This window comes from Talpa occidentalis, unplaced genomic scaffold, assembly GCF_014898055.3.
Source record: "Talpa occidentalis isolate TD23 unplaced genomic scaffold, MPIMG_talOcc4v2.1 talOcc4.6, whole genome shotgun sequence".
Classification (NCBI taxonomy): Eukaryota; Metazoa; Chordata; class Mammalia; order Eulipotyphla; family Talpidae; genus Talpa; species Talpa occidentalis.
The window spans coordinates 7,941,820-7,969,552 of NW_023604972.1; the positions used below are offsets into that span (position 1 = coordinate 7,941,820).

At 42.5% G+C, this 27,733-nt stretch overlaps 1 protein-coding gene across 7 annotated transcripts in view; it reads right to left on the reverse strand.

The window, feature by feature from the left end:
* Positions 1-4,200, reverse strand: part of LCORL (ligand dependent nuclear receptor corepressor like) — a 131,336-nt gene extending 127,136 nt beyond the window's left edge. For 4 of the 7 annotated variants that reach the window (XM_037529088.2, XM_054688048.1, XM_054688047.1 and 1 more), the window contains exon 1: positions 3,927-4,077. In XM_037529088.2, coding sequence (XP_037384985.1) covers positions 3,927-4,077 — 151 coding nt within the window. Of the gene's footprint in view, positions 1-3,926 lie in introns of all 7 variants that reach the window. The other 3 variants (XM_037529086.2, XM_037529083.1, XM_037529090.1) reach the window with 1 other exon arrangement.
* Positions 4,201-27,733: the final 23,533 nt, after the last annotated feature.

Genomic DNA, 27,733 nt, shown 5'->3' on the forward strand with positions numbered 1-27,733 from the left:
CAGGTAGGAAGGATTGAGTGGAAGTGTGATTTGTCAAAAAACAAAAGAACCAGCTTGCAGAGGTGCCCCTATTGGTCAAACCTGAGACAATTTAGGAATCAAAATAATAATAATAATAAAGATTTAGCTACTGAATAAAGTCAGAATTCATAAGCTCATGATGATAAAATAATCATACTGAATAAATGTCAGATGAGAAAGATTGCTTTATAAAGTAATGATGAATGTAGAAAATCTTATACGGAAGTTAAAAACGTGAGTTAAATTTTGTTGAGAATATGTAATTATCCTGTTTCCCAAAGTATTTCCCAAATAACATTAAATACAAAAGGATAAGTAATAACTTTGGGAGAGAAATATGGAGAATTACCACACCAATCAAATTTTTAAAGCTAACGTCACCAATATTGAGAGACACCAAGATGGGGAGTCTCAAGGCAGGATGTACCACTGAGAAAGACAGAATCATCTCTTCAGAGACAATCTAATCAGGCAAAAACAACAAATTTGAAAAGAGTCAGTCTACAAAATAACTCTCCTATACTTTTCAAAAATGCCAAGATTGAGAAATACAAGAAAAGCTGAGCACTGCATATTAAAAGAGCCGAAAGAGCTATGACAAGCCAACGCTAGGTGCCATCCTGCACTGGCAGGAAAAAGCTTATGGATAAACAGATACAATTTGGATGTGGATTGTGAATTAGATAATATTATTATGTCAATGTTAGGGAAAAAGTGGTATGATGTCTCCAAATAAACCTCAATGGTTAAGGCAAAAATGCTAAAATAAATGCAATAAAATATAACCCAACAGTACAACCGATGAATACGGGTAAGGCTAGAAGAGTTCCTTATACTATTCTTCTAACTTCTTATAAATTCAAAAGCATATCAAAATTAAAGGTTAAAAAGTAGAAATAAAAAATTTGGCCTATCTTCCAAATCAAATATCCTAATGCAAGTCCTGATGATGTTTAAAAATATATCAGTACAGGGCCTCCCCGGTGGCGCAGCGGTTGAGCGCTGGGTTGCGAAGCTGCCCGCAGCCTCTGCAGCGCCGGTTCAATCCCTGGCTGCTCCCCGGCCACCAGAGGAGGGTCCCACATGGCGCGCAGACCTCTCCTGCCGCCCGCTGCTCCCCTCAGCAGTGTATTTCATCACTCTGCCTGTTCTGTTCCCCGCTCTGGCTCTGGTGAATTCTCTCACCCTCCCGCGCTTCTGACTGTACCCAGTGCATGTATAAACAAAAACAAACAAATAAATAAATAAAAAACATGCCTCTATTAAAAAAAAAAAAAAATATATCAGTACATTTCTTTTTTCCTCGGCTTTAAGTTTTCTGACTTTTTGATATTAATTATAGCATATATTCCATAAGACCCAAGGCTATATATGTTATCATTCCATATCATACCAAATACTAGGATACTATTTACAATATCCAGTAAGCATTTGGACATGTTTTAGATGAGTACATTCAAAAGTGCAACATAGATCATAGAAAAACAATCAAATTATAAAAAGCACCACATTATAAATGGAGCTATTAACTGGGACATAGAGCTTAAAGAACAATCCTTCTATTAAATTGTTTTTAAAAAATAGGAGTAAATTCCACAGTAGTCACAAATCTAAGATAGAGAAAAGTTAAACATCTTAGCTAACTACAGGTGGTCATGAAACTACAATGAGCTTTTTTCCCCCACATAAAATTAGATTATTATATATGAGTTGTAAAAAAAAAATCAGATTACTTTGGCTAAGAAATGAGATTTAACATTTCACTACTGGTTTAATACTAATTTGTTATACAACTCAGAGACGCTGACTACAACTTCCATATCTCATTTAAAGATAAGATTTTGGATTATTTTCTTCCCCCAAAGCAGAAATGATGGGATTCTTATTAAAATGACCTCAAGCAAAAAGAGCATCGACATATTCACGCACATATGCACATGCAAAGGAAAAAAATACGGCTTTATTTTAACAATATTTACAAAGCAAAGTACTGAATGTAAGCACATTAATAGCAAAATTATTTTAAATGATTACACAAACTTCATTTAACTCCAATTAACACAAGAATCAGTGTTTTGCAGTAGGCTACTGAAAAAAAAGAAATCAACAAGTGTACGCCCTCTTGAAAAGTTTCACTGTTAGTGTAAAAAAATAATGACGACCAAAAAAAAAAAAAAACAAAGTATGAGGTCTTCTGACTCTGGGCAACAATATTCAAATCTAGGTAAGAGCCCCAGAAAAAATTTTCCTTTCAAATACAGTACAATGATGTAGAACAATAAAACTATAACCGACTGCGTGTTAGACACACAGCAATAACTCAATTTTCAATGCCTTTCAATCCCACTTGAGGATCCACATAGAGATCTCCTAATTTTTTCCATTAAATCCAATTAAATGCGTTTAATTAAAATTTGATTTTTTCCAAAACCACAGGTAGCTTTGTGATCGTCATATAGTAGTTAAGAAGAAGATGAAAAAAAGAGGCCCCAAAGCATCCTCCACCACGGAAGGGCCGGGCCAGCGCCCGCCTCGGGCCGGGCAGCCCCACGCGGGACGCGGCGGCCGGAGCCCGCGGGGACCCGCTTCACGGCGCGAGGCGCGGGCAGCGCTGGTTCCTCCCGGGGCGCGAGGAAGCCGGGCGAGGCCGGGCTCGCTTTTAAAACTAGACGCGCGGGGAGCGTCCGGCGAGGGCTCGCCTCCCGCCGGCTCCCCAACTCCAAGGATCGCCCCCCACGCGCCGCTCGCCCCGACCTCCAGGGCCCTAGGGGGGCCCCTCCCGGCGCCCCGGCCGAGTCCGCCGCACCCGCAGGTCCCCGCGCGGCCGGACAGCCCGGGCGGGGCGCGAGGGGGCGCGGACGCCGCGGGGCGCGCGGGGGCGCAGGGACGGCGGGCGGCCGCAGGTAAGAAAGTCTTCTCCAGGCTTCGGGGCGCCCCTCCGGCCCCGACGCCCCGGCGGAGCAAGCGCCGCAGAGTCCGTCCCCCGCGCTCTCCTCTGCACCCCCTTCCCCAACACCCCCCACGCGCCCCCCGACCGGGCGACCCGGGGCGCCCACGAAGCCAACCTGCGGGGCCACCGCGGATCCAGGCTCCCCCAGACTCAGAGTGGCGGGGCGGGGAGACGCCAGCAAAGGGGGCCGCGCCGCGCCCCCAAGTTGGCAGCACCCCGAGACCGACCCTCCCGCGAGGGGCGCCGGCGGCGGGGCCGTCACAGGACGCGGAGGACCGAGCCGTCGGGGCGTCCGCGCCCTCCCAGGGGCGGGCGCCGCGGAGGGGGCGCGGGGCCGGGTGCCGTCGCCATGGCAACACCCCCATCCGTCCGGACTTCCAAAGAGGGAGGAAGAACTTCAAATCCCAACCGTCAGCGCTCGAGCGGCTCCCTCTTAAAGGGGTACACCCCGCCGCGCCGCCGCCGCGCGCCGGGGCACCGGGGGGCGCCCCCGCCCCTCGGGCGCCGCCCCGCCGGCCCACCCGCGGCCGGGGCCCCGCGGACGCCCGGGGAGCCGCCGGGGCCGCGACCCCGCCGCGCCGGCCCGCCCGGCCCCGCCGCCGGGAAGGGGGTGTGTGAGCGCCCGGGGGCGCGGACCGGCCCCGGCGCCCCCGCCCCTCAGGGCGGCCGGACGGGGGCCGGGGCCCGCGGAGTTGCGGGGGCAGCCGGGCGGGGGGCGCCTCGGCGGGGCGCGGCGAGCGGCTGCGAACTCTCAGCCCGGCCGCCCGGCGCGGGGCCGGGCGGGGACGGGGCCGGGGCCGGGGGCGCCGGCGGGGCCCCAGACAAAAGGCGAGCGCCGGGGCCGCCGCCCCCCGCCGCCTCCCCGCGGACCGGCCCGGCGGGCGCCTCAACTCGCCCCTCACCGCAAAGTCCGCGGCGGCGGCGGCGGGGCGCGGCGGCCGCCCGCGTCTCTTACCTACACAGTGCATGAGGCGGTGGCGCCAGGAGTCGAGCTCCCGCCGGAATCCCCTCCTCTCCGCCGCGCACCGCGGGCTCCGGCACTGCGCGGCGGCGGCGGCGGCAGCAGCGGCGGCGGCAGCGGCCATTCTCTCTCTTCCCTTGTCCATCTGCGTCCCGCGTCACGCGCCCTCATTTACATACGAGCGGCGCAGGCACGAGGCAGGGGCGCGAGCCCTCGGCGCGAGCCCCGGAGCGCGCGCCCCCCGGAGGGGGTTGATTGACACGTGTCACTACCTTCCCCCGGCCCGGCCCTCCCCCTCCCGGCGCCCCCTCGGGGAGAGGCGGGGAGCGCGGGCGCGGAGGAAGCAACCTGCCGCTTCCGCTGGCCCCGCCCCCATCCCCCCCGTTCCCCCCGTTCCCCCCCCGTTCTCCCCCGCCCCCTGAGTTTACTCGAGCGAGCAGCCCGCCGCCCGCGTACGCGCTGAGCGGGAGCGGGAGGCGCGGAGCCCGGCCAGGAACTGACGGGCCGGGGGCGCTGACTCGCAACGCTTCCCTCCTGCCTCAGCGCCGCGACGCCCGCCGCCCGCCGCCCCGAGACTTCACTTCCCAGGCGCCATTGCGCCGAGGTGCCGGAGCGGAGGGTGCGGGCGCGGCGCGGGGCCTGCCGGTCCTTGTAGTCCAGCCGGGCTGGGCGCTCCGGCGTCCTGCTCGCGCGCTGCGCTGGCCGCCGGCCCCGCACTGGGCGCCCCGGGGTTTAGCCCCCGACGCCCCGCAACCCGGGATGGCGCCCTCCCGGGTCTGCCAAGCTTCCCTAGGCTCCGCGACGGAAGGGGGTGGAAACCGCAAGAGTTGTCAGCCCCGGCAGGGTTCCGGCTGCGCTTCTTGCTTTCAGGGCTGGAAACTTTTCGGGGTCACTGTCACCCCGCTTCTGCAGGGAAGGAGCAAGCTGGTCGTTCGGCTGCGCCCGCAATAAATGCCGACATACCCAGAGAGCGTCCCGGGACGTCAGTTTCCAGGGCGAAGAGACTTCGGAAAGCGAGAGTAATGTGCAAGGGTTAGGGGCTCCTCAGCCGGCTGGTTTTCGGGGAACTGGGGGGGTTGGGGGGCCCTCCAAGGGGGACGCTTTGTGAGCTCCGGGAGGATCGCGACCCGGCGAGGCGCCTGTGGCGGGACCGCGCCCCTGCCCCAGCCGGAGGGCTGCGCGCGGAGAAGCGCCGCTGGGCGCGCGCGATCCCCACCGAATGTCAGCTCCGAGGACACGTTTGCTTTTCTGTCTCAGCACAGGGGGGCAACCCGGAGGATTTGCCGAAAAGTAGTGTGTTTTACTGGAAATTCCTGAACAACCTGTGGGAAATCAGCTTTAATTCTCTTTGGAAACGCCTATGAATTCCGAGTTCAGAACCACGCTCCCTGGGCTGGGTCTTGTCTTCATCCACCTTTCTTTTTCTTTTTCTTTTTTCCAAAGTATTTCTTGACTCATCATTTCTTCTCAGTATGAAGATGTAGTTTTTCACAGATTTTTTTTTTTAAATGAAGTTTGAGGTCACATAATCACCATTTATAAAATGGTGCCAATGGAGTATAGGTGGAATCCGTGCGAGAGGATGCTTAGTTAATGTGTAGTTTCCAACACTGATTCCACTCATGCTGTGGTTGCCAAGACGATTCACCATTGTAGCTTTCCTGAACATTTTTATAATAATCTACATTGGTTAGAATAATAGAGCCCATGGTCAGTAACAAAGGACTCAAAATATTGTTGTTGTCGTTGTTGTTTTTAAAGGGTATTTCCTGGGCCTCCCTGGTGGCTAAAATGTTGGAACACAACCTATGAAACTGTCTGCAGCCTCTGCAGCACGAGTTTGATTCCCGGCCAGCCAGGGAGCAACCCACATGGTGCAGCAGACCTCTCCTGACTCGCCTGCTGCTCCCCTCAGCAGTGTACTTCAGTCAATCTGCCTGTTCGTTCCCCACTCTGTCTCTGGTGCATCCTCTCACCCCCTGCATCTCTGGCCTGCACCCCAGCTCTTGTATGCATAGATAAATGAATCTTTGAAAAATCAATAAATAAAGGGCATTTCCTGCTTATCTCTATGTACTCTCTGATGGAGGGCTAAGGGCAGGGCAGGTTGACTCCAGTAGTTGTCACCAAGCAACAACATGGCCTAGGAAGGCTCCAATCTTTGGGGCTTTACCCACTTGCTTGAAAGGCAGAAGAAAGATGGATGGCAAATTGGTTCTTCTTGAAGGTGATACAAGTCACTTCCATTCACCTTTCAATAACAAAGCAAATCTTATGGGCATGCCAGATGCCAATTCAGGGTCAGAGCCAGAATGACCACAGTCAACAATCCGATTTAGATAGGGAGAGAATGGGAGTCACACATGAATAGGTTCAGCAACCCTTTTGCTACAGATGTCTTGGATTGTCAGCTTTCTCCAGCCTCTTAGCAGCTTCTTGCCACCACCCACTGAGCTTTTAAGTTACAGCTACATATTTTAGGTTTTCTGTCATAACAGTACTTCCTTCTAGGTACCAATTTATGTATTAGTCAGAATGGGTTAGGTTACTCTGCAGTAACAGAAACCTAACATCTCAGTGGTTTAATACAAAGACTTAGTTCTTACTTAAACTAGATGTTCTGCAAAAGTCCGTGTTGGGGGGAGACCTGTTTCATGTCCATTCAGGAACCCAGTGTTAGGGAGTGTGATTATCTAGAAGCTCCCTGTCACCACGACAAGAGAAAGAAGATGATGAATCACAGCCCAGCTCATAAAGGCCTCTGGCACAAGTGACATATTTCACGGGATCAAGCAAATCATATATGGCCTCATCTATCTTCAAAAGAGTGATGTATCAGATGGCTTTGACATCGATAACAAGCCACCTGTTAGGGTAAGGTAAAAAAGTATCAGGCTTTTCTGCCCTCCCACCATTAGGATAGATGACAGAATCCTGTGGTCCCGAATGCACGCCTGATGGCGGGCACCTGGAGTAGGGTGTGGGCATATGTAGATGGGATTCACTTGGGCTAAGACTGGGCTTATAAGGGTGACGTCATGGGGATGCCAGCAGAGAACAGAAGGAGAACCACGAGAAGAGCAGGGAAGAGACCACCAGAGAACGCCAGAGAGCCCAGATAGAGTGAAGGTTGGCTGGGGGCTGGGAGGCCTGCCAGCCTCCCGGCACCCCCAGCACCCCTGCCTGCTGTGTACTCAGTAAAATCCCAATAAAAGCCTGAAAAGCCACCGAGGACTCCAGAACTCTCTTCTCCTTTACCCTGTCTGCTTGGGTCATAGACATCCTGCCCTGTGCTCATTCCTGCCATTACACCACCCAGACTTAATCATTTAAAACATCAACTATTTTATATGGAATGGCAATTTGGGCTAGGATCAGCTGAAAAGTTCTGCTGGCCTGGACCAGTCTCACTCAGGTGTGTGCAGTGAGCTACCTCTCAGTGAGGCCACTGTTCCTGAGGGTCAACTGGGACAACAGAGCAACTGGACCAGAAGCCCCTCATCAAGACACTAGCCCTGGCTTGTACACATAATGGCTATCATGGGCTTCAAGGTCAGTAAGAGAAAGTCCCAATGCACAGCATTTGAAAAATTTGGCTCAAATCACATATTCTCCAGATCCAATGGCTAAAGCAAGTGGAATGCCAAGACCAGAGTCCATATGGGAAAGTATATTCTACATCTTAACAGGAGGAGCTACAAGGGACATTGCAAAAGGGTAATGTTGTAGTCTACTGCATTTGGGAAAGTGCGATGCTATCCTAATCCCCTCCCCCCAAAAGGGGAAATAGAAGTATTAATGAGCAGAACTAATGAATGTCATATCTCTAGAATGTCTGGGGAGGGGGGGAGATCAAGGCCAATTATAGTGAAATACACAAGTGGAGCTAACTTTGGAACTCAACTTAGAAGAGCCAAGAATCACAGGATATATTACAATAATCCAATAACTTGACTTTAATGTAAAACTCAATGAACACAGAGATAGGAGTCTAGCTTATACATCCATGTATTCTCAGGATCTAGTGCTGTTCTGGGCATTTAGTTGGTGCATAACATTAATGATAACATTTAGGATATTGTAGGGTAAGGAAAAATGTCAGGCTTTTCTGCCCTCCCGCCATCAGGATAGATGATGGATCCTTGCGGTCCTGAATGCATGCCTGATGGCGGGCACCTGGAGTAGGGTGTGGGCATAGGTAGATGGGATTCACCTGGGCTAAGACTGTGCTTTTAAGGGTGGCGTCACAGGGACGCCAGCAGCAGCAGAAGTCGAAGGAGAAGCTGAAGCAGAAGCCGAAAGAGAAGCCGAGAAGCAATAGAACGAACGCCGGAGAGCCCAGATAGAGTGAAGAATTGCTAGGGCCTGCCAGCCTCCCAGCCCCCCGACCAGCACCCCTGCCTGCCATATGCCTGGTGAACCCCAATAAAAGACCTGCAAAAAACCACTGAGGACTCTGACTCCTCCTTTACCCGGTCTGCATGGGATCAGAAAACCTGCTCAGTGTCCTGTCCTGCCCCTACAGATATCTATAAAGGCAAGGATAGAGGGTCATATCCAAGACTGGCTCCTACACTGAAAATTTAGTTACAAATGATTTTTGATGTGACAACAGATATATAACATGAACATGTTGACTATTTTTTGAAAGATGTTTTTGTTCTGCTGTTTCCTATACATATGATATCCTTTATCTGATGCTGTGTACCAAACCAATCCATAACATAGTGCCTTAAGAGTACAACCACTTGTTATTGCTGGATAGTCTGCATGTCAGATGGGCAATTCTGCTGATCTGGGCAAGAGAAAATAGCCCAAAATGAATGTTATTCCTTCACTTTGTGACTAAAATACCCAATCTAATATGCTAGTAGAATACCTATCTAATTGTGAGTGATCAACAAAATATATACATTTTCTAAATGAATAAAATCCAAACACTTTTGTATGAATTTGAGATGTGTAATTGTAAGACTTAACTTTTAATTGCCTTAATTAATAAAATGATTCATATTACAACTCAAAAATGACATTTGCGTAAACTTTCTTAGTTGCTTTAAATATATCACATTTTCCTCTTACCACCTACATATTAAATATCTTATAGTTGAACACATTTTTCACTGTATTAGGAAAACTCAGACTCTAAACTGTAAGGATAATAACTACTGAAATTAAGGTATGTTTTACAATTTATTTTTAACAAATTCATATACCTTTGACTATAGCATCTGAATTTAATACCATTTATCATTTATTTTCTTTTATACCCAGGCAGATCATAGTAGGACCTCCTCTTTTTGTGTCCACTTGAAGTCATTCCCTCAGGCTAACTCATTATTATCACTTTTACTTTCAGCCTTTTAAAAAAATTTCCATGTATTATATGCTTAATGATAGCAATTTGATCCAATTTAATCCAATTGCATAGCTCAGTATCAAAGTCGAATTAAAATGTCATCTTCAGCACCTAGACTATTACAGTTTAGAGAGAGCATAGTTCATCTAGGTCGATCTCCTATTTTTGCAAATAGGGAAATTGAGGCCCAGAAAGGATAGGCCATTTATATAGGTCACACGGCTTATAGGCAGCAGTACTAAAGATCAGGTTTCCTGATTATTTCACTCATTTTTCTATAATAATAGCTGTCATTTGTTGTGCACTTATATACCTTATTAATTTATCCAGCCTTTATCAATCACCCTGTGCAATAACTACTATTATTATCCCTATACTGCAGAGAAGGAAATGTAAATTGTCTCAGAGAAGTTTATTTGTCCAACTTCCTCCAGCTAGTTAGTGGTGGTAATGGAGTTTAAATCTCTGTTTTTCTAAATTTAAACACCACTTACACTAGGAAGCGAAGAAAAAAGATGATAAAGCTATTAAGCAACGAGAAATTGAGGAACCTAGACTTTTTCTAATTTGTACAAGGGGCTACTTGGAGGAAGATAGTGATACGAACATAAAAATAAATCTCTCCAGAATTTAATACATCATTCAGCCAACCTGGATTTTGCCTCCCCCTCCCCGTTTGACATTTCCATGCTGTTCTCTCATAAAGTTTGTTCAGTACCTCCAAGCTGAGGATTATTTCTTTCCATGCTCTTAAAATAGTTTTTAAATGATTTTTCTCATGTGTCTTATCATATTCTTTCATGTATTGTAATTATTTATGCATGTATCTTAGTGATCCACTCTATGATCAGACTATGAAGTCAAGGCCTGGTATCCATCAGTCCTGTATTTTACACTTAATTAGTATGAAGGAGACTTTTGTTGACTTGAAATTTAAAGTGTAAGAAAGTGAAAATTTTAAAAGAAAGCAGGAAAGATATTCATCCCCACCCTCACCACTATTTTTAAGCCCTATTCATAAATCCAAACTTAAAAAAATCCCTGATGTCAAGACAGGGACACAAGGAGATGGCATGTTTGTATTTTATAGGGATTATATTTCAAACCAAGAAATTAACATCATTTGGCTTTCCTGCATATTGAAACTGATGCAAAACAAACCACAATGACTTATATCAATAAAAGATATCACTTTATTTATTAAAATTAAGAACAATTTATGACTTTGAAATTTTTTCCATGCTATTGACAAGAGCTAGGATTTAGTCCTCACCTTAAACATACACAAAATATTTATTTTTATGTGAAAATAATAGAAAATACCATTAGTTCATGATAAATAAGCTCAGCAATAAAACTTTTTTTTAAAGATTTATTTATGCGTACAAGAACTGGGGTACAGGCCAGAGGTGTGTGAGGTGAGAGGATTCACCAGATACTGAGCGGGGAATAGAACAGGCAGATAGATTGAAGTACACAACTGAGGGGAGCAGCGGGCAAGTTAGGAGAGGTCTGCTGCGCCATGTGGGTCACTCTCTGGCTGGGGATTGAACTCATGCTGCAGTGGCTGTGGACAGCTTCATAGGTTACATCTTAACACCTTGCACCACCAGAGAGGCCCCAGCAATAAAACTCTTTTTTTTTTGGTAATGATTTTTTTTTTAAGATTTATTTATTTATTTATACAAGAACCAGGCCAGATGTGCAGGAGGGTGAGAGGATTCAGCGGGGAACAGAACAGGCAGGAGGACCAGAAAGACCGAAATACACTGCTGAGGGGAGCAGCGGCGAGACAGAAGAGGTCTGCCGCGCCATGTGGGACCCTTGCCGGCCAGCGGGGATCGAACCCACACTGCAGAGGCTGCGGACATATTCACACCGCAGCGCTCAGCTGCCTGCGCCACCAGGGGAGGCCCAGAAGTTTGTTTAAAAATATTACCATAGAGAAGGTTTTTTTAAGTAGTGAAAATGCTAGTGGCTTGTATTAACATCCATTTAGAGAATAGATATGAAATAATGATATAAAAGAACAAAGCAGTTAAATTATACTATGATTTACCTCATAAAGAAGGGCCATGAATTAAAATGTAAAGCTTATACAATTTTAGTGCCTTCTAACTTGGAAGTCAATATGTCAAAATTATATAATATTTGAAGATTTAAATTATAATAATAAGATTTAAATTATCGTTAATAATCACGGTGCAACAGTGAAAGGTAAAGAATAGTCTAATATTATCCTATTACAGGCTTTCAAATTTAATAAGTAAAATCACCTGATCTTATTCTTATAAAGTCATTAAGCTCTAAACCAGAAACTTGAAAGAAAAAGAAATCTAAATATAAAGCTCAGCAACTATTTTGAATACCATTGGTCTCCCCAATCTCTGTTTCTCTATTGTTCTTGGAAAAAAGAATTGCAAGGCAGAAGTAAGAAGTGAGAGGCAGAGCTAAAAGCTTGGGAATTGGTTGAAGATTGTGTGAGGAGCTATGAGAACCCTCTCCTCTTCCAAGCTTCCTCTCTGCCACATGCAGCCAGACCTCTTTTATCCCAACCCCTGCCAGAGATTGAAAATTTATTCATCAGAGAAATCGAGATGGAGAGAATACCCATAGTAGAGGAAGAGGCTAAAACTAAAACTGAAACAAATTATTAAGTAAAAGTTTACTAAATTTGCGCCATCTTGCCAGTAGAATACTTGTACCCAGCTGCATATCTTTTAGCATAAAATTAGAGATCCTTCTAGAGAGAAATTCAAGTCTTCCAGAAAAGACTTACAGATGCTGACATTTGAATATCTCCACAGTGAAAAGCTGACTTTTTGCTTGTTCACTGTTAGGTAAAGCCCCCTAGTCACCAGGCCATCTACATATAATATCTACATATAATAATATGCATTGGCTACTAAGAGTCCTTAGACATTTGAGGCAGACATCCAATTTGAAAGACTGAGACCAAATCATATGGATAAAAAGAATCCAGAGAAAAACAGAAATGCAGGAAGTAGAATTCCAATTAATTAAAATTGACATCATCAAAGAGATAAAATATTGCATCATTCAAACAAGAATTACTTGACACATGAAGTTACGGGGAAGAGGATAATGAAAAAAATCAACAAAGAGTTCTTAGAGGTTAAACATATGCCAGAGGCAATTTAGGCAAAATGCAATAGAGATGAAAGAAAAATATGGGAAATGTCTTCAAATGATTTTAAAAACATATGGAAACAGACAAAAAAGAGATAAAATTTCAAGATCTAGCCAACAAGTCCTATATCTGAGTGATACGAGTTCCAGAAAGGGAGAAGAGGGAAAACTGACGGAAGGATATTATCAAAGAAATAACAAAAGAAAAGTTCCCAGAACTGAGGGCAATAAACCTCCAGGTTAAGTGGTTTTATACTAACACAGTCATAAAATTTCAGGACCTTAAGAATAATGAGAAAATTCTAAAAACATCTGAAGGGAGAAAGTAGACCCTGTACAAGGGGTAGGAATCAGAGTAGCATTCGACATCTCAGCAGATGACAATGGATCAATATGTCCAAATTATACCCAAAAAGGTGTCCAATCCAGAATTCTAAAATTTGTCAAACTGTTAATTATGGTGTAGGGTAAAGAAAATAGGCTTTTCTGCCCTCCCGCCATCAGGATAGATGATGGATCCTTACCCTGAATGCATGCCTGATGGCGGGCACCTGGAATAGGGTATGGGCATAGGTAGATGGGATTCAGCTGAGCTAAGACTGTGCTTTTTAAGGGCAGCGTCATGGGGACGCCAGCAGAAGCCAAAGCAGAAGCTGAAAGAGAAGCCGAGAAGCAGCAGAACGAACGCCAGAGAGCCCAGATAGAGTGAAGACTTGCTGGGGGCTGGGAGGCTGGCAGCCTCCCAGCCAGCACCCCTGCCTGCCATATGCCTGGTGAACCCCAATAAAAGACCTGCAAAAAAACCACTGAGGACTCTGACTCCTCCTTCACACGGTCTGCATGGGATCAGAAAACCTGCACTGTGTCCTGTCCTGCCCTTACATATGGGTATAGAACAAGATTTTCAGGTTTGCGTGATCTCAAAATATTTACCTTCCATATATTCCTTTTCAGGTACTCCTGAGGGACAATGCTTCCTTATAACAAATGGAACCAATATCGAAGGAGACGGAGAATACAAGAATTCCTAAGATGAAGAAGGGCGGTTATAGGTGAGAGCTGGCAGCAGACTCAGAAAGCAAATATGAGTAAGACGATGGAAGGATTCTAGAACAAAATTCCTGAACAAAAATGGAGCAGCAATTATATAACAAGGTTGTCTTGTGAAAAATTGAAAGTTGGAAGGATATTGGGGAGAGCAAGCAGAATTAATAATAGGTGTATAGATGACCCGGACTTTATTAAAATTCTGAAAAATTACAGATCACAGAATGGATGAAGTACTCAAAAATAATCTGTCTCTTACCACTGCTTGGTTATCTCCCTGCTGTAGGGTTACTGAATTGGTCAGGCTTTTACTCCATTGGCCTCTGTGGCTATCACCTGCAGCCTTGAACTTGTTAATGTAAAAGGCACATAGGTGTGGGGCACGTATGACTGACTAAAGACACTTGTGCAAGTGTGCACATCGGGGCCTAGAGGTCAGGGATATGAGGGTTTCGTTACTCAGAGATGGTAGAAGCTACGAGAGGAAGAATGACAATTGCCAGAGGAAGATACCATGAGAGAAGGCCTGAGAAACCCCAGAGAAAAGACCATATAAAGATTCCCAGGGGGCCCAAGTTGCTGTCTCCCTGCTGACTTGTTTCCCCTGTGTACTATTAAGAAAACTGTGGGGATGATGCCAAGGGCTCCAACTTTCCCTTCTAAGCTGCCTGAACCCACAGTGAACCTGCCCGGCCTGGGATGGTTGCAAAACACCTGCCCAAGTCAGATATTCAGTGAGCTTGCCAAGGTGGCCGTGAGTACTCACAGACAAACCCCCAGGCTGGCAACACCTCTTTTTCAGTACTTACTCCAATATCCAGAGCTGATTCACAGTTGACCAACTTTTATCAATTCCCTGAGTCAACTACTGTGGCCAAGGAAATGAAACATTCTTATTGATTAGGTCCATATCAGCCTCGTCCAAACCACATGGACCCAAAAGCAGAGCAAGGTGGTTCCCCAAGGAAACTATTACCAGAAACAGAGACTATCGACATCCAAACAAGAAAAAGCAAACGGCCACCTTACTGAAAAATTTGTACCAACCTTACCTTAATTTCTATAAGAGAGACAAATATTCCTCTAAATAAGCCTTTCAAAACAGAAAATAGCATTTGAGTTAAATATGACTTTCTATCTCTCTGCATAGCTCCTCTCCAACCATTCTCACTTCTTGGTATGTGGACTAGCTCTGTATCATAGAAATACAATATGAGACTCAAATGTAGGTCACATGTGGAATTTAAAATTTTTCAGTAGCTGCATTAAAAAGTAAAATATGGAATTAATTTTAAGTACACATTTTACTTAACTGTACATCTAAAACATTTCAACAATCCATAAAAGTTATTAATCAGATATTTTACACTTTTTTCTGCATTATCTTTGAAATTCTATGTGTATTTTATGATACTTGCACCTTATTTCAATATAGATTAGCCACGTATTATAGCTGCTTGTGGATAGAAGTTACCATATTGGGAAGTACAGTTTTGTGGGTGAAAGCTTTTGTGTGTTATTAAGTAGAGACTTATTCTTGCCCTCCCCCAATCAATTTCCTCTCAAAGATCTTTTCATCCTAGCTGTCTTTCTTCCTCCAATCAAAGAGTATAATGCATCATATAGGACAAGGTTCGTGTGTTCACAGTCTTGTGATTTGAAAATTGGGGTAAAAAGAAGTGTTCATGTATTTTCTACTTTTCAAGAACAAGAGCTGAAATAAAATAGCAAAGCACACTGGTGCTTTCATTCAGGATGAGTTAAAGCAATGTGAAACAGATGATCCCGTCCTGATGACAATTATGGTACGGCTTGGCAGGAAAAAGTGAAGAAAGCATTTGGCCTGGTAGCGTAAAAGAGCTGCCAGATAAGGTCTACAAAGCATAGGAACAGTGAGAAGAATCAAGTCACCAGCCTGCAGCTAATGTAATAGTTACATCATGCTTTTGGGGTAATCTCAGTTGCTAAGCTAGAACAACTGTTAGCACACCTTTATAACTCAGAAACGTTTGGTTTGCACATACTCACGTTTGAGAATAAATTTTCAGATGTGCTTTTACATAATTTTAAAAGCAGACTTTTTCTACACTGAATCCGTTGATCCAAAGGTTTATTTTAAGATCTTTAGGATTATGTAAAACTTATTGTCAAAGCAGAGTTTTCTGTTATCACATTGACTTCCAAGCATCCTTTAAGAAAGATTAATAAAATAATATAAAAATCTCTCCAAAATGTCAACTAGATTGGGATGGATTTTTCGTGATTTTCTCAGTTCCAATAAAGCTGCAGAATATAAAAAAAGTGACAGAATTTTATTTTGCAAATTTTGTAGGATTAGAATTTTTATGCAGCTATAAAAACACTATTCATTTTTCACAGAGCTATCTTAAACAACTTGCATTTGTGTAAAATGGGTGATTTAATTTTAAAATGTCAATATTTAAGATATACACCTAATCATAAAGTAGATCTTTTATTCAGAAAGCAATACCCCACACAAAATATTTCAGTATTTTTGGTACCTATCATTGGTTAAGTACTAGACTAGATTTATGTTTGTGAAGAAGTCCCAGAAGCTGCTCCTTTGTATGTCTGGTTTTTGTAAATTGTTTTTGTAAACCATCCTTTAGAAATGCTATTTTTATTTCCCCCTTGTAAGGGCAGGACAGGCCACTGAGCAGGTTTTCTGATCCAGCAGACAGGGTAAAGGAGGAGGGAGTTCTGGAGCCCTCAGTGGCTTTTCAGGCTTTTATTGGGATTTACCAGGTACATGGCAGGCAGGGGTTCTGGGGGGCTGGGAGGCCTGCAAGTCTTCACTCAGCCCCCAGCAAGTCTTCACTCAGCCCCCAGCAAGTCTTCACTCTTTCTGGGCTGTCCAGCGTTGTCTCGTGGCCTTGTTCTCCACTCATTGTGGTTCTCCTCCTGCTTCTCTGCTTCTACTGCTTCTCTTCTCTTTGTTTCTGTGACACTGCCCTTAAAAGCCCAGTCTTAGCCCAGGTGAATACCATCCACATATGCCAACACCCTACTCCAGGTGCCCACCATCAGGCATGCATTTGGGACCACAGTGTTCCGTCATCTATCCTAATGGTGGGAGGGCAGAGAAGCCTGATACTTTTTACCTTACCCTACATCCCTGAAGACCACTCACTCTACTATTCTCAATTTATCTACTTCCTATAGAATTGGCTCAATTTATTGACCAGCAAATTCAGATCACTCAGGACTGGCCAATCAGAGCAGCCCCTTCCTCTAGCTGTTGTGATTGGCTCAATGATAATGGGGCAAATGGGAAGCAAGAGATTTCAGAGAGCTGCTGGTCTTTCCCATCGAATGTGCTGTAACCCTCTTGCAACAACTGAAGGTTTAGAGAAGAAAGCCAAAACCAAGGAACAGAACTCCAAAAGGAAGGAAATCCTCTACTGAATGCTGCATGATTGACACTGTCTGGGAGTTGTTTGTCAAAAAGTAATTTGTGTGCCCTATGTTCATTCTATTAGCTGAAGTTGTTCAATGAATATGCTTCATTTTTATCTTTAAATACATGAAAGATTAACTTCAACATGTTTGCTTCACTGAAAAAAACTGCCTTGGAGCATAAATTGCTTGGAAAATGTGGGATTTTGTGAGTATAGCTGCTTTTGAATTTAGGTGGACAATATTACATATTGTCAAAGTTTTACAAATTTTTATTAATCATCTCACTTCAAAAGAAAAGACTGGCCTGGAATATATGGAAAAATTCAGCCAAAAAGGTGACTTTTCCCGACCCATGTAGGACTACATCCACTGGTTTCCATTCAAGTCCGGATTTGCAAATATGCCAGAATTAGAAAGTATTTGCCCAATGATTTTCTTTCCTAAAAAAATTAAAACAATTATCATTAAATTTTATTTATTACATTTTATTAAACAGAATTTGTTTAAGCTTTTTATCAAAGAAGAAAAATAAAGAGGAAAGAAACTTCTGGGTCAACACCATGAATTCTATTAATGAAATGAGACCTACTGAATGACGGTTTCAATAACCTTGGTTTGATTTCTTTCTGAAAGCTTGCTTATTGTAAAATGATGTCTTATAACCCCTGGGATGTTAATGGAAGTGTATGCTGTGATGGTAGCCTGCCCCTTCTGAAGTGTGTGATGTGGCATCACCCTTTTGTTTATGTAACCCCTTTGAAGCCAGATTTGCAAGTAACTCTTGCTCTGTCCATGGGAGACTATTATCATAGGACCAATTCACCTCTTAGTTTGAATACACCTCATTGTTGTTTTGACCATTAATATCTGCGTTCTCCAACCCCATTGTTTTTTCCTCTCAGGGTGACTGTTTTAGAGACAAAGAAAGATCATACAGGTGAATTAAGCAAGTTCTTGTCATGGAATGTTTCAGGTTGAGGAAGCGTCTATTCTTGAGAGTTCAGATCTCAGGAGTGAGCTTGCTATTCATGACTTGCTACAGAGCATACATGACAGTCATTTGTATCCGATCTCTGGATTTATTTTGAGGGGTAGTTTTATGTAGTAGGCAGCAAGGGAACATTGCATAAAGTCACATTTCTAAGCTTAATAAAAATCCTACAATATAATTTTTTGTGTAAGCTGAGGTGCTGATCAGTTATCACTGGTTATGTAGAGAACCATCTCAAATTTACTAGTTTCTGTCTTGTAGCAATAGGCTGTAATCCAACTAGGGGGACAAAAGGATGAAGCAGAGGAACAGGTGTCTGCCAAGTTGACACTGGGCAGTATTTCCTTCTCTCCTTCTCTCCTTCCCTCCCTCACTTACTTTTTCTCTCCCTTTGTCCTTCTTCCCCTTTTTGCGTCTGTTTTATTAGCTTAGCCGGACAAAATGAGAAGATGTTAGGCACTTGTATTAGTTTCTTAGGGCTGCTATATAAATAACTACCAATTGAGTGACTTGAGTAATATAAATGTATTATCTCACATTTCTAGTGGTCAGAAGTCAGAAATCAAGGCACAGGCAGTGCCATACTGCCTCTAAAACCTGTGGGAGAGTCTGATTTGCTCTTCCTAGCCTGTGGTGGTCTTCCGGCAATCTTTGCAGATCCTTGCTTTGGACTGCGTCACTCCAATCTCGGCCTCCATTGTTACACGGCTCTCTCCCTGTGTGTCTGTCTTTACTTGACTCCCTTCTTATAAGGACAGCAGTCATTTTGGGTGAAGGTCACACCCTACTCCAGTATGACCTCATCTTTAAAAAAAACTTAACTGTTTACATCTGCAATGACCTTATTTCCAAATGAGCTCACATTCTGAGGTGTTAGGGGATAGGACTTCAGCAATATTTTTTTGGTCCACAATTTTGGACCCAATTCAGTGCATAGCAGAATAGAACACAGAGGAAGGACTTACGCACTGAAATGAATCTAGTGAGGGGAGGGCATCTTGCCAGCCTGTGTGGGGTTTGTGTGAATTAGGAAAATGCTCACACTGAGACAGAGTACAAGCTAGATTTCAGCCCCTCTCCACGCTCAGCACAGAGTCTTTCTGCAGTGCACAAAGAATCCAAACCAGCGGTGGTTCTGAGACAGAAAGTAGATGATGACTGTGGCGGTGAGAGTGTTGGCAGGACAAGTTGATGAAAATGGAATGTTTTGGTGGAGCAGAGTAGGGAGAGAGAATGGTACTCATAGACTAATAAATTCAACCAGAATTTATTGAGTGTCTGCTAGCTATTAGGTACCAATGGAGCTGCATATACACTGAAGAAGAGCATGGAGCAGACAGGTGCCCTCAGGAGTTCACAGGATTTGTGTAGACAGTGATGAACAAGCAGAGAGCAAGAATATTATTGCAAATTATGGAGCATGTCCTGAAATAATTAGCATGGGTATAATGAGAGCAGAAAATAGGATGATGGAGTAGATAACCTTTTTTGGATGGAGTATTCAGGAAACAACCCCTCAAAGAGGCATTTAAATGGAAACCTACTTGTCAAGACATATGGGTGATAGTGGTTAAAGCTGCATCCGGTTGTGGGGGTGCATGAAAGATACCTAACCTAGATTCCTGGACTCATTGGTTTTATATTTCTTTGTTATTTTTTAAAGTTAGCCTTCTTATGTTACTTCTATTTCCTCTAAGTCATAGAATTCTTTATTTTGCTGGGAGTTTTTTAACAAACTATCCCATTGGATATAATTTCATAAATATAGCTCAATTTAGCTTGATCAGTTGCTCAAAATTTGCAGCAATTGTGAAATGTACATGTTATCATCCAAGGATTTTATTTCCTTAGAGAGCTAGGGCCATCCAGGTTTCCTGCATCACCCAATGACCTTTCCAGAACTGGTTCCAGATGCCAAAAATCTCTGGAAGTAAAACTGAGGCTGGAGATGTGCTTGATTTCTTTACACAATGTTCCCTACATCTTGGGCATCCAGAACTGATCTCAGTTCAGGCAGGACACTGGGTAACTAATCAGCTAAAATACAATTTGCATTTACATGTCCCCATTTCCTCCCAGTTTTGCATCATTATGTATGAAATCTTAGTCCCAACAAGAAAAACAGACTTTTAAAAAAAATCATTTTGAACTACTCACAAGTTTTTCACATTTCAGGTGCTTTTTCTGTGCTTGGATACTATTTGCAAAAAAAAAAAAATAGTGAATTTGAAGAATCTGCTATTAAAAAATAAAGAATTACATATAAACTTTGGCCAAGTATGTGGTCCAAAAGGATGTCATGGCTGAGAGATGCGAAGAGTACTCCCAGTTACACCTTCTTACCACATAGGTTTACTTGGTATCTTTTCCCCAGATATCTGGGACTCACTGAATATTCTGCAGCCCCATCACTCTCCTGCTTTCCTCTCCCATCCCCCCAATATTTATCTGTATCTAAAGTTATAACACTATTTGTTTATTATTTGATTTTGTTTAGTAAGATTTAAGCTACATGTAGTCAAACTTCATCTGACTTCATGGTTATATGCACTGTACCTAGCACAAAAAACATAGCACATAGTAAATGCTCAATAAATAACTGAAAATGCATATAAGAATCAATGGTATTCAGATGAATGGAATGCAGGTATTGAGAAACACTCCCACAGACCATAATACTAAAACTTATTGACTCAATGGTGGTCAAAATTTTCAACATTAAATCATTCTTTAGGGAAAATTATTATATTATAAAGTCACTTTATTTAATAATTTGTTTAAATATTATTAAGCCATGAAGTAACTCTATTCCTCTTGAGTTCAAATGATTATTTATAGATTGTACTTTCATGAAAGCAGAAAATCCCCTAACATACAGCATGTTTACTTTGTAGTGTGTATCACATAACCTTCCACACTGCAAATAGTAACAATGTCATTGTTGCTAATCATCATCATCATCATTATTTATTGAGCACTTATTATGTGACAGATGCTGCCTTATGTATTTTCATAAATTATTTTATATAATTTTCACAACCCTATCACTTATTGACAGTTACTCAGTCAATAAATGACAGAGGCACAATTTGAACCAAGGAAATCTAACTCCTAAACTTACCTTCCTAACCTCATAATCACGTAATATCGCATAATAGCTCCAGGAATATTTGCTCAAGAAACAAGTTGTTACTCTAAAACCATTACATTGATTATTTAATGTATAATGAGTGGTCCATGAATGTTCTTCAAATCTCTGGTTAGTAAGTTATCTGTCTTTGAAAGACTTTCAGTTGTTAAAATATTTTAAAGCATTAAAAAAACTAATCAAATGAAAGATTGTGACCAAATCTCAGAAGGCAATTCTAGAGAAATTATCTTTAAAATGTCTTGTACAATGAAAGAATGATTAGAATGGAATATAGTTTCTTTTCTTAGAGTGTCTTTATTTGCAAATACCAGACACCCACACAAAATAGCTTAACATAAGGGGCGATTTATTTGAAGTAAACAAGGACGTCTTGGAGAAACCCAAATATAAGAAGTAGAACTGTGTTTTGTAAATCTAGAAGCAGGATTTGACAAGTGATCAAAATCCACCCTTTCTCTATGTCTCTGTTTCTCCCTCTGTAGCCACAATTTGCCTATCTCCTTTTGGAGCCGTAATAGAAACTTGCCTATCTGAAAATGAATTAATTTTCATTCTCCCCTTCCTTTTTGGCTTTTCTACTTTTCTATGCTCATGATGATGGAGAGTTGGGAAAAGACCACTGATCAATGAATGAAATCCCACCTCGGAGTTATATATAGTTCAAATGAGTCAGGCAGAGAAAGACAAATATTGTGTGATTTCACTTATGTGTGGAATCTAAAAAACAAAAGAACAAACAAAACTAAACATAACAATCCTCAAAGTTAGAGAAGAGAATGATGTTTGCCAAAGGGGAGGTTAGGTGTAGTAAGTGAAGGGGGTCAAGAGGGATAAGCTTCCAGTTATAAATAAGTCACGGGGATACACTGTACAGCATTTTGGCTAGTCAATCATATTTTAGTGTGTATCTGAAAGTTGTCAAGAGAGTAAATCTTAAAAGTTCTCACATAAGAGAACTTTTTTTTTTCAGCTCTGTAGAGTGACGGATAACTAGACTGATTATGGTGATTAATTTGCATATACACAAATATTAAGTCATTATGTTGTATATTTAAAACTAATATAATGTTTTATGTCAGTTATACCTCAAATTTTTTTTTAAATGGACTCCCAATTCTCAGTATATTACAGCACAGGGAGAAGGGCACCCTAGGATCCCCAAACCTGCCCATTCTAAATAGGTTCTGACATTTGCTACATAAGACCTTCAATGGAAAGGAACTTTAATACAATTAGTGAGCAATACAGAAAAGATAAAAAATATAGTTTCTAAATCAAGCACCCAAAGTTACCCATCCCCTCGTAGGTAAAAGTCCATCCAAACAGGATTGGCCCGAAAACCTGCCACAAGTCTAAAGCACCTTCTGGTGGGGACCCATAGGGAAGGGTCAGAAACGATCAGACAAATCTGGGAGGAAAAGAGCAAAATCAAAATCAAGATAAAAGCTGCCATTGTTAACCTCTCCACGGGTCTCTCACCCACATCTGTTTCACCCAGTCTAGGACCAAGAAACAAGCACAGTGTCTTCACAAGTCTCTCTGCTTCTTGTGCCTTCTTTAGATCACCTCTGGCTGTCCATCTTGCTTCCTTCCTTCCTCCACCCCTTCTCCAGCTTCTTCTCCTCCCTGCGCAGCTCCACCCTCCTTTGGGTGGGGCAGGGAACCTGGAATCTCCCCTTTTCCTCAGGACCACCCTGTTACAAGTACACAAGGTCAGCTCCTGCTGCACCTTATCTCAAGTTTTCAATTACAATTTCCAGCAGAAAGAGCTCAGTAGTCCACATTGCCTCAGTGTCAACCCTGGTCTAATTGACTGTAATTGACAACAAAGTTGACCTAGTACAAAGGCCCATTACACTGGGTGCATTGCGGTGGTTTCGGGAAAGCCCTCACAGAAGAGGAGCAGCTCTGGGCAACATTATAGACGTTTAAGGTGGCAGCCTGGGGTCATTTTGGAGTACAAGTTCTTGAATGTTTGCTTTAGAAAGTCCATTTGATTTCTTTATAGTGACCTCCTCTTTACAATTAGTGGAATTTTGAAAGAAAGTTAATGTGCAAACAACTCCTAGAGGACTGTAAGAAGGTAGGATAAATTAAATATAAGAGAAAATCTTGAAAATCATTGCAATGGGTACAGATTCATTATTTTGTAATATTGAAAACAGGAGAATTTTTATACAGCCCTCCAAATAGTACAGTTCATAACTAATAAATCAAATTTATCAGGCTGTTTTCCATATTACCAGCAATGTTTACTGAGAGAAGGAAGAACAAAAATTGCTATTCACAATAGCAATAACATTTAGACCTAAGAGTAATATTAACAAGAGTATAATATTTAGAAAACTACAAAATTTTGTTGAGAGGTAGTAATAAGGAGATTTAAATTAATAGAAAGATGTCCAGGTTTATGGGTGAGGTGGTTGTGTTGGATACAAAATGTGAAACCTGCAGAACTAAGTGCTCAATGAAGCCTGGACAAGACACAGTGCTTTATTTCCCCTGCTAGAGTGGCTGGGCAAAAGCTATTTGTTCAAACCAACTTTTGAGATATTCAGAAACCTTTTAGGGATTAAAAAAAATTGACCCTAGGGAAAATATTCCACTGGCTTTTAAAGTCTTAGAATGGAAAGGTTATATCTGGGACTCCTGGCAGTCATGCTTCCTACCATTTGCAGAAAACCCAGCTGCAGCTGCAAAAAGTAAAGACCAGAGAGAAAAATTTTGATGATACTTAAAGTCCTGGAGCTGTCAAGTGCATGGATCCAGTTACAGGGCACTCCAGAGCTGTCTGTGGCTATTGCACTAACATTTCAGCAAATGTTCATGCTTTTAAAAAAGTATTTTGCAGCAATTATCAAATATCTTACACATACACAACAAGTCTCCTTATGCTCATAGAACTTACATTCTAATTGGCAGTGACAGAATATGAACACATAAACACGAAAATGCTAGTAAAGGGCTATAATGAATATTAAAAGGGATGATGGAATGAAAAGTGATAAGAGAATAACTTTAGTGTGGGATGTCAGGATAGGCCTCTTGAATGAGAAAATATTTAAGCTGTGACCAATTTATAGTTGATGAATTAAACCATTTGATAGTTGCTGTTAATATATTTTACAAATATTAATAGTTTGCATTGGAAAGTGTTCAGAATAATAAAAATGTGAATTGTTCCCAAATTCAGTTTCAATCAAATTTTTAGTTTTGTCACTTTCAATTTTCAAGATCTGTGAAACATGTTTCAAAGGGATTATTTATTTTTATGTTTTAAATTTTGGGGAGCATGAAATACCAAAACAAACAAGTAATGGGAGGGAACTTGCCATAGCAATGTTAAAATATATTACAAATATTATCATTAAAAATTACTGCATTGAGGGCCTCCCCTGGTGGCGCAGGCAGTTGAGTGCAGCGCTGTGAAGCTGTCCGCAGCCTCTGCAGCGCCAGTTCGATCCCAGCCAGCCAGCGAGGGTCCCACATGGCACAACATGCCTCTCCTGTCTGGCCCGCTGCTCCCCTCAGCAGTGTATTTCAGTCAGTCTTCCTGTTCTGTTTCCCGCTCTGGCTCTGGTGAATCCTCTCACCCTCCCATGCATCTGGCCTATACCCCTGTTCTTGTGTAGATGGATAAATAATAAATCTTTAAAAAAAAATGTTGCATGGAAATACAAGAAGAGATAACCTGATCAATATAAAAATATAAATAGCCTAGAAACAGAATTTTGGTGTATATATAGATATGCACAACATGATGCAGGTGGAATAAAAAACTAACTGGATAGGAGAAATTATTAAATTAAACTTGAAAATTAGATCAGTGGTAAGCAAAAGTCTAAGACAATTCCCAAGTTTCATGACCCTACTTAGTATGAACACACATTCTTCTTCCTATTCAGTCAAACCCTAACCTAGGTACTGCTGTGACGGGATTTTGCAGATGTAATTAACGTCCCAAATCGAATGGCCTTAAAAGTATAGGGAGATGATCTAGATGGACTTGACTTGATCACACAAGCTCTTAAAAGTAATGAGCAATTTCTGAAGGGAAGTGACATGTAAGAAGGATTCCATGTAAGCAACATTCTCCTTTGCTGACCTTAAGATATGGACAGCTTCCAGGAGTAATACATTAAAATAAATCCCAAAATATTAGTGCTTTTGATGCAAGGGATGAAATCTTAAAACTAACTTATCCAATCTCAGAATGTGGACACATTTTCCTTAATTTTTAAATTATGTTCTGTTAGGTACAAGAAGGGACATAGGTAAAATATCTAGGTAAGCTTTAATCATATTCAGAGAATATATTTGAGCCGATGCTGCTGAAATTATCTGTGCTCCCCCAGGGTTCTTTACTTCTTATTCTGGGCTTCCCTTTTTATAATCTATCTAAACTCTATACTAAAGTTTTTATTTATCCTTCTTTGCTTGTGTTTGCATTAGCAATAACTATCATATATGTATATATCCTAAGACAATATATTGTTCAATTTTGCTTGTTTATAAGATTTATAGAATATCATACTCACTATAATCTCCTGTACCTGTCTTCTTTCCACTCAACCCAATATTTAACCTTTCATTTCTATTTTGGCATAGAGCTTTGGCTCATTCAACTTTCTACTATATAATAATCCAGTGTCTCAACATATTAGAATTCATCCAACCTTCTGTGGTTCGGCATTTTGGGTAGTACATTATTTTTGCTACTAGGAACAACACTTCTATGAATATTTTTAAAGATGTTTCCAGGCTTCTCTAGAATTATAGGTCTCCATCTGCTATCTGAAAGTAGACTGTTCCTATGAAAACTTTCCTATGTTGACATTGTAAAGTGAAGACGCCATTACCATTGCTGTGTAGGGAGACTTAGTTCTGGGCTCCCAGACCCCAAAATAACCTACTAACTCACACCAAGTAACATATGAAGCCTAAAATGACATTGGCATATCATAAAAGCAAGAATGACATGATACACACACAACCTGGATGAAGTAGTTCTGAGGAGGAGGTTGATGAGGCTACCCTGGCTTCCTGGGGTACTTAGAACCACTCTCTGCACAACAAACACCATGAACATTATGTTTGCCTTTGGATTTCTTTCAGTTAGAGAAAGCGGGTACTGATTTGGGCTACCTATCATACAAATACTCTTCATAATTTGGAAGGCTCCTAAAATACAGAGACAAGGTCCTAACCTCCACCAGAAGAGTCATAATTATGTGTGAGGGAACAGATAACCTCTCTCCAAGCTTCTATATATGGTAGTTAAAACATAAGGATGTGACCTAGGCTACAAGCACATCACGTGCTCCCATCCAGCGCTTTGGTTCTTACAGTTGTGATGGCGGGGGACAGTGGATGGTAAGCTTCATTCTGGGGGACAGGGTTTTCTGCCAGCAGCATGGCAGTTTTCTGGTGGTGATGACATAGAGCAGTATTCTCAGCAGCTGGGTTCTGTCTTGGGGTTGTGGCTACGCCTTAGCTCCCCTTGACTTGTGCCTATTTCTTGAGGGTTCCCCAGCCTTCCTATCGATCCTGTGAGCTCGCCCACATAGAATTCCAATCAATACAATTTCTACTTACCTTGTAGGTTTGTTCCTTTTATTTAGAAAGATGGATGGTGATGTACAGAGGCCACAGCAGGGTTGACATTGACTGGCATTTTATTTATTTTTTATTTATTTATTTTTTTAATAGAGGCATGTTTTTATTTATTTATTTATTTATTTATTTATTTTTGTTTTATACATGCACTGGGTACAGTCAGAAACACGGGAGGGTGAGAGAATTCACCAGAGCCAGAGCAGGGAGCAGAGCAGGCAGAAGGACCGAAGCACACTGCTGAGGGGAGCAGCGGGCGGCAGGAGAGGTCTGCGCGCCATGCGGGACCCTCCTCCGGTGGCCGGGGAGCAGCCGGGGATTGAACCGGCTGCAGAGGTTGCAGGCAGCTTCGCAACCCAGCGCTCAACCGCTGCGCCACAGGGGAGGCCCTTGACTGGCATTTTAGTCATGAAGAGTGAAAGCAAATAGCATGACAGTCACATAGAAATGTCCAGAGTCAGCTGAATAAGAGCAAGTCGTGCATGCAAGCAGTCAGTGGTAGAGGTACAGTTGGTTGTTACCTACTGAGATGTGATTAAGGCAGTTATGACAGTGCATGAGTTTGCTGAGAGAGGGGGTGTATAAAGAGAGAAAAGAATGCTTAGTGATAATCTTTGGGCTGTTCCCCAATAAGAGACTAGAAGAAAGAAATGAATATCAACAGTTACAGATTTGAGTGAAAAGACAATACAGTCCATCGTCTATGTTAAGGAGGGAGAGATGTTCAGGAAGAAGCCAAACGGTCAAATGGGTCATGAACTGTTCAAAAAGAATGAGAAATAAGCATTTGAAGAGAAAGAACAAAGTATAATTTATTCAATTTATTATTAGTAGCATTTAACACAATTAGCAGTATCAAAGCAAAATAAAACCTGTGTAGTGCTAGCATTCATTTGTATTTTGTGTTGCTTTTTTAGATTTATTTACTTATGTATACAAGAACTGGGGTGTAGGCCAGAGGTGCAGGAGGGGACAAGAAGATTCACCAGAGACAGAGTGGGGAGCAGAATGGGCAGATTGACTGAAGTACACTGCTGAGGGGAGCAGCGGGTGAGACAGGAGAGGTCTGT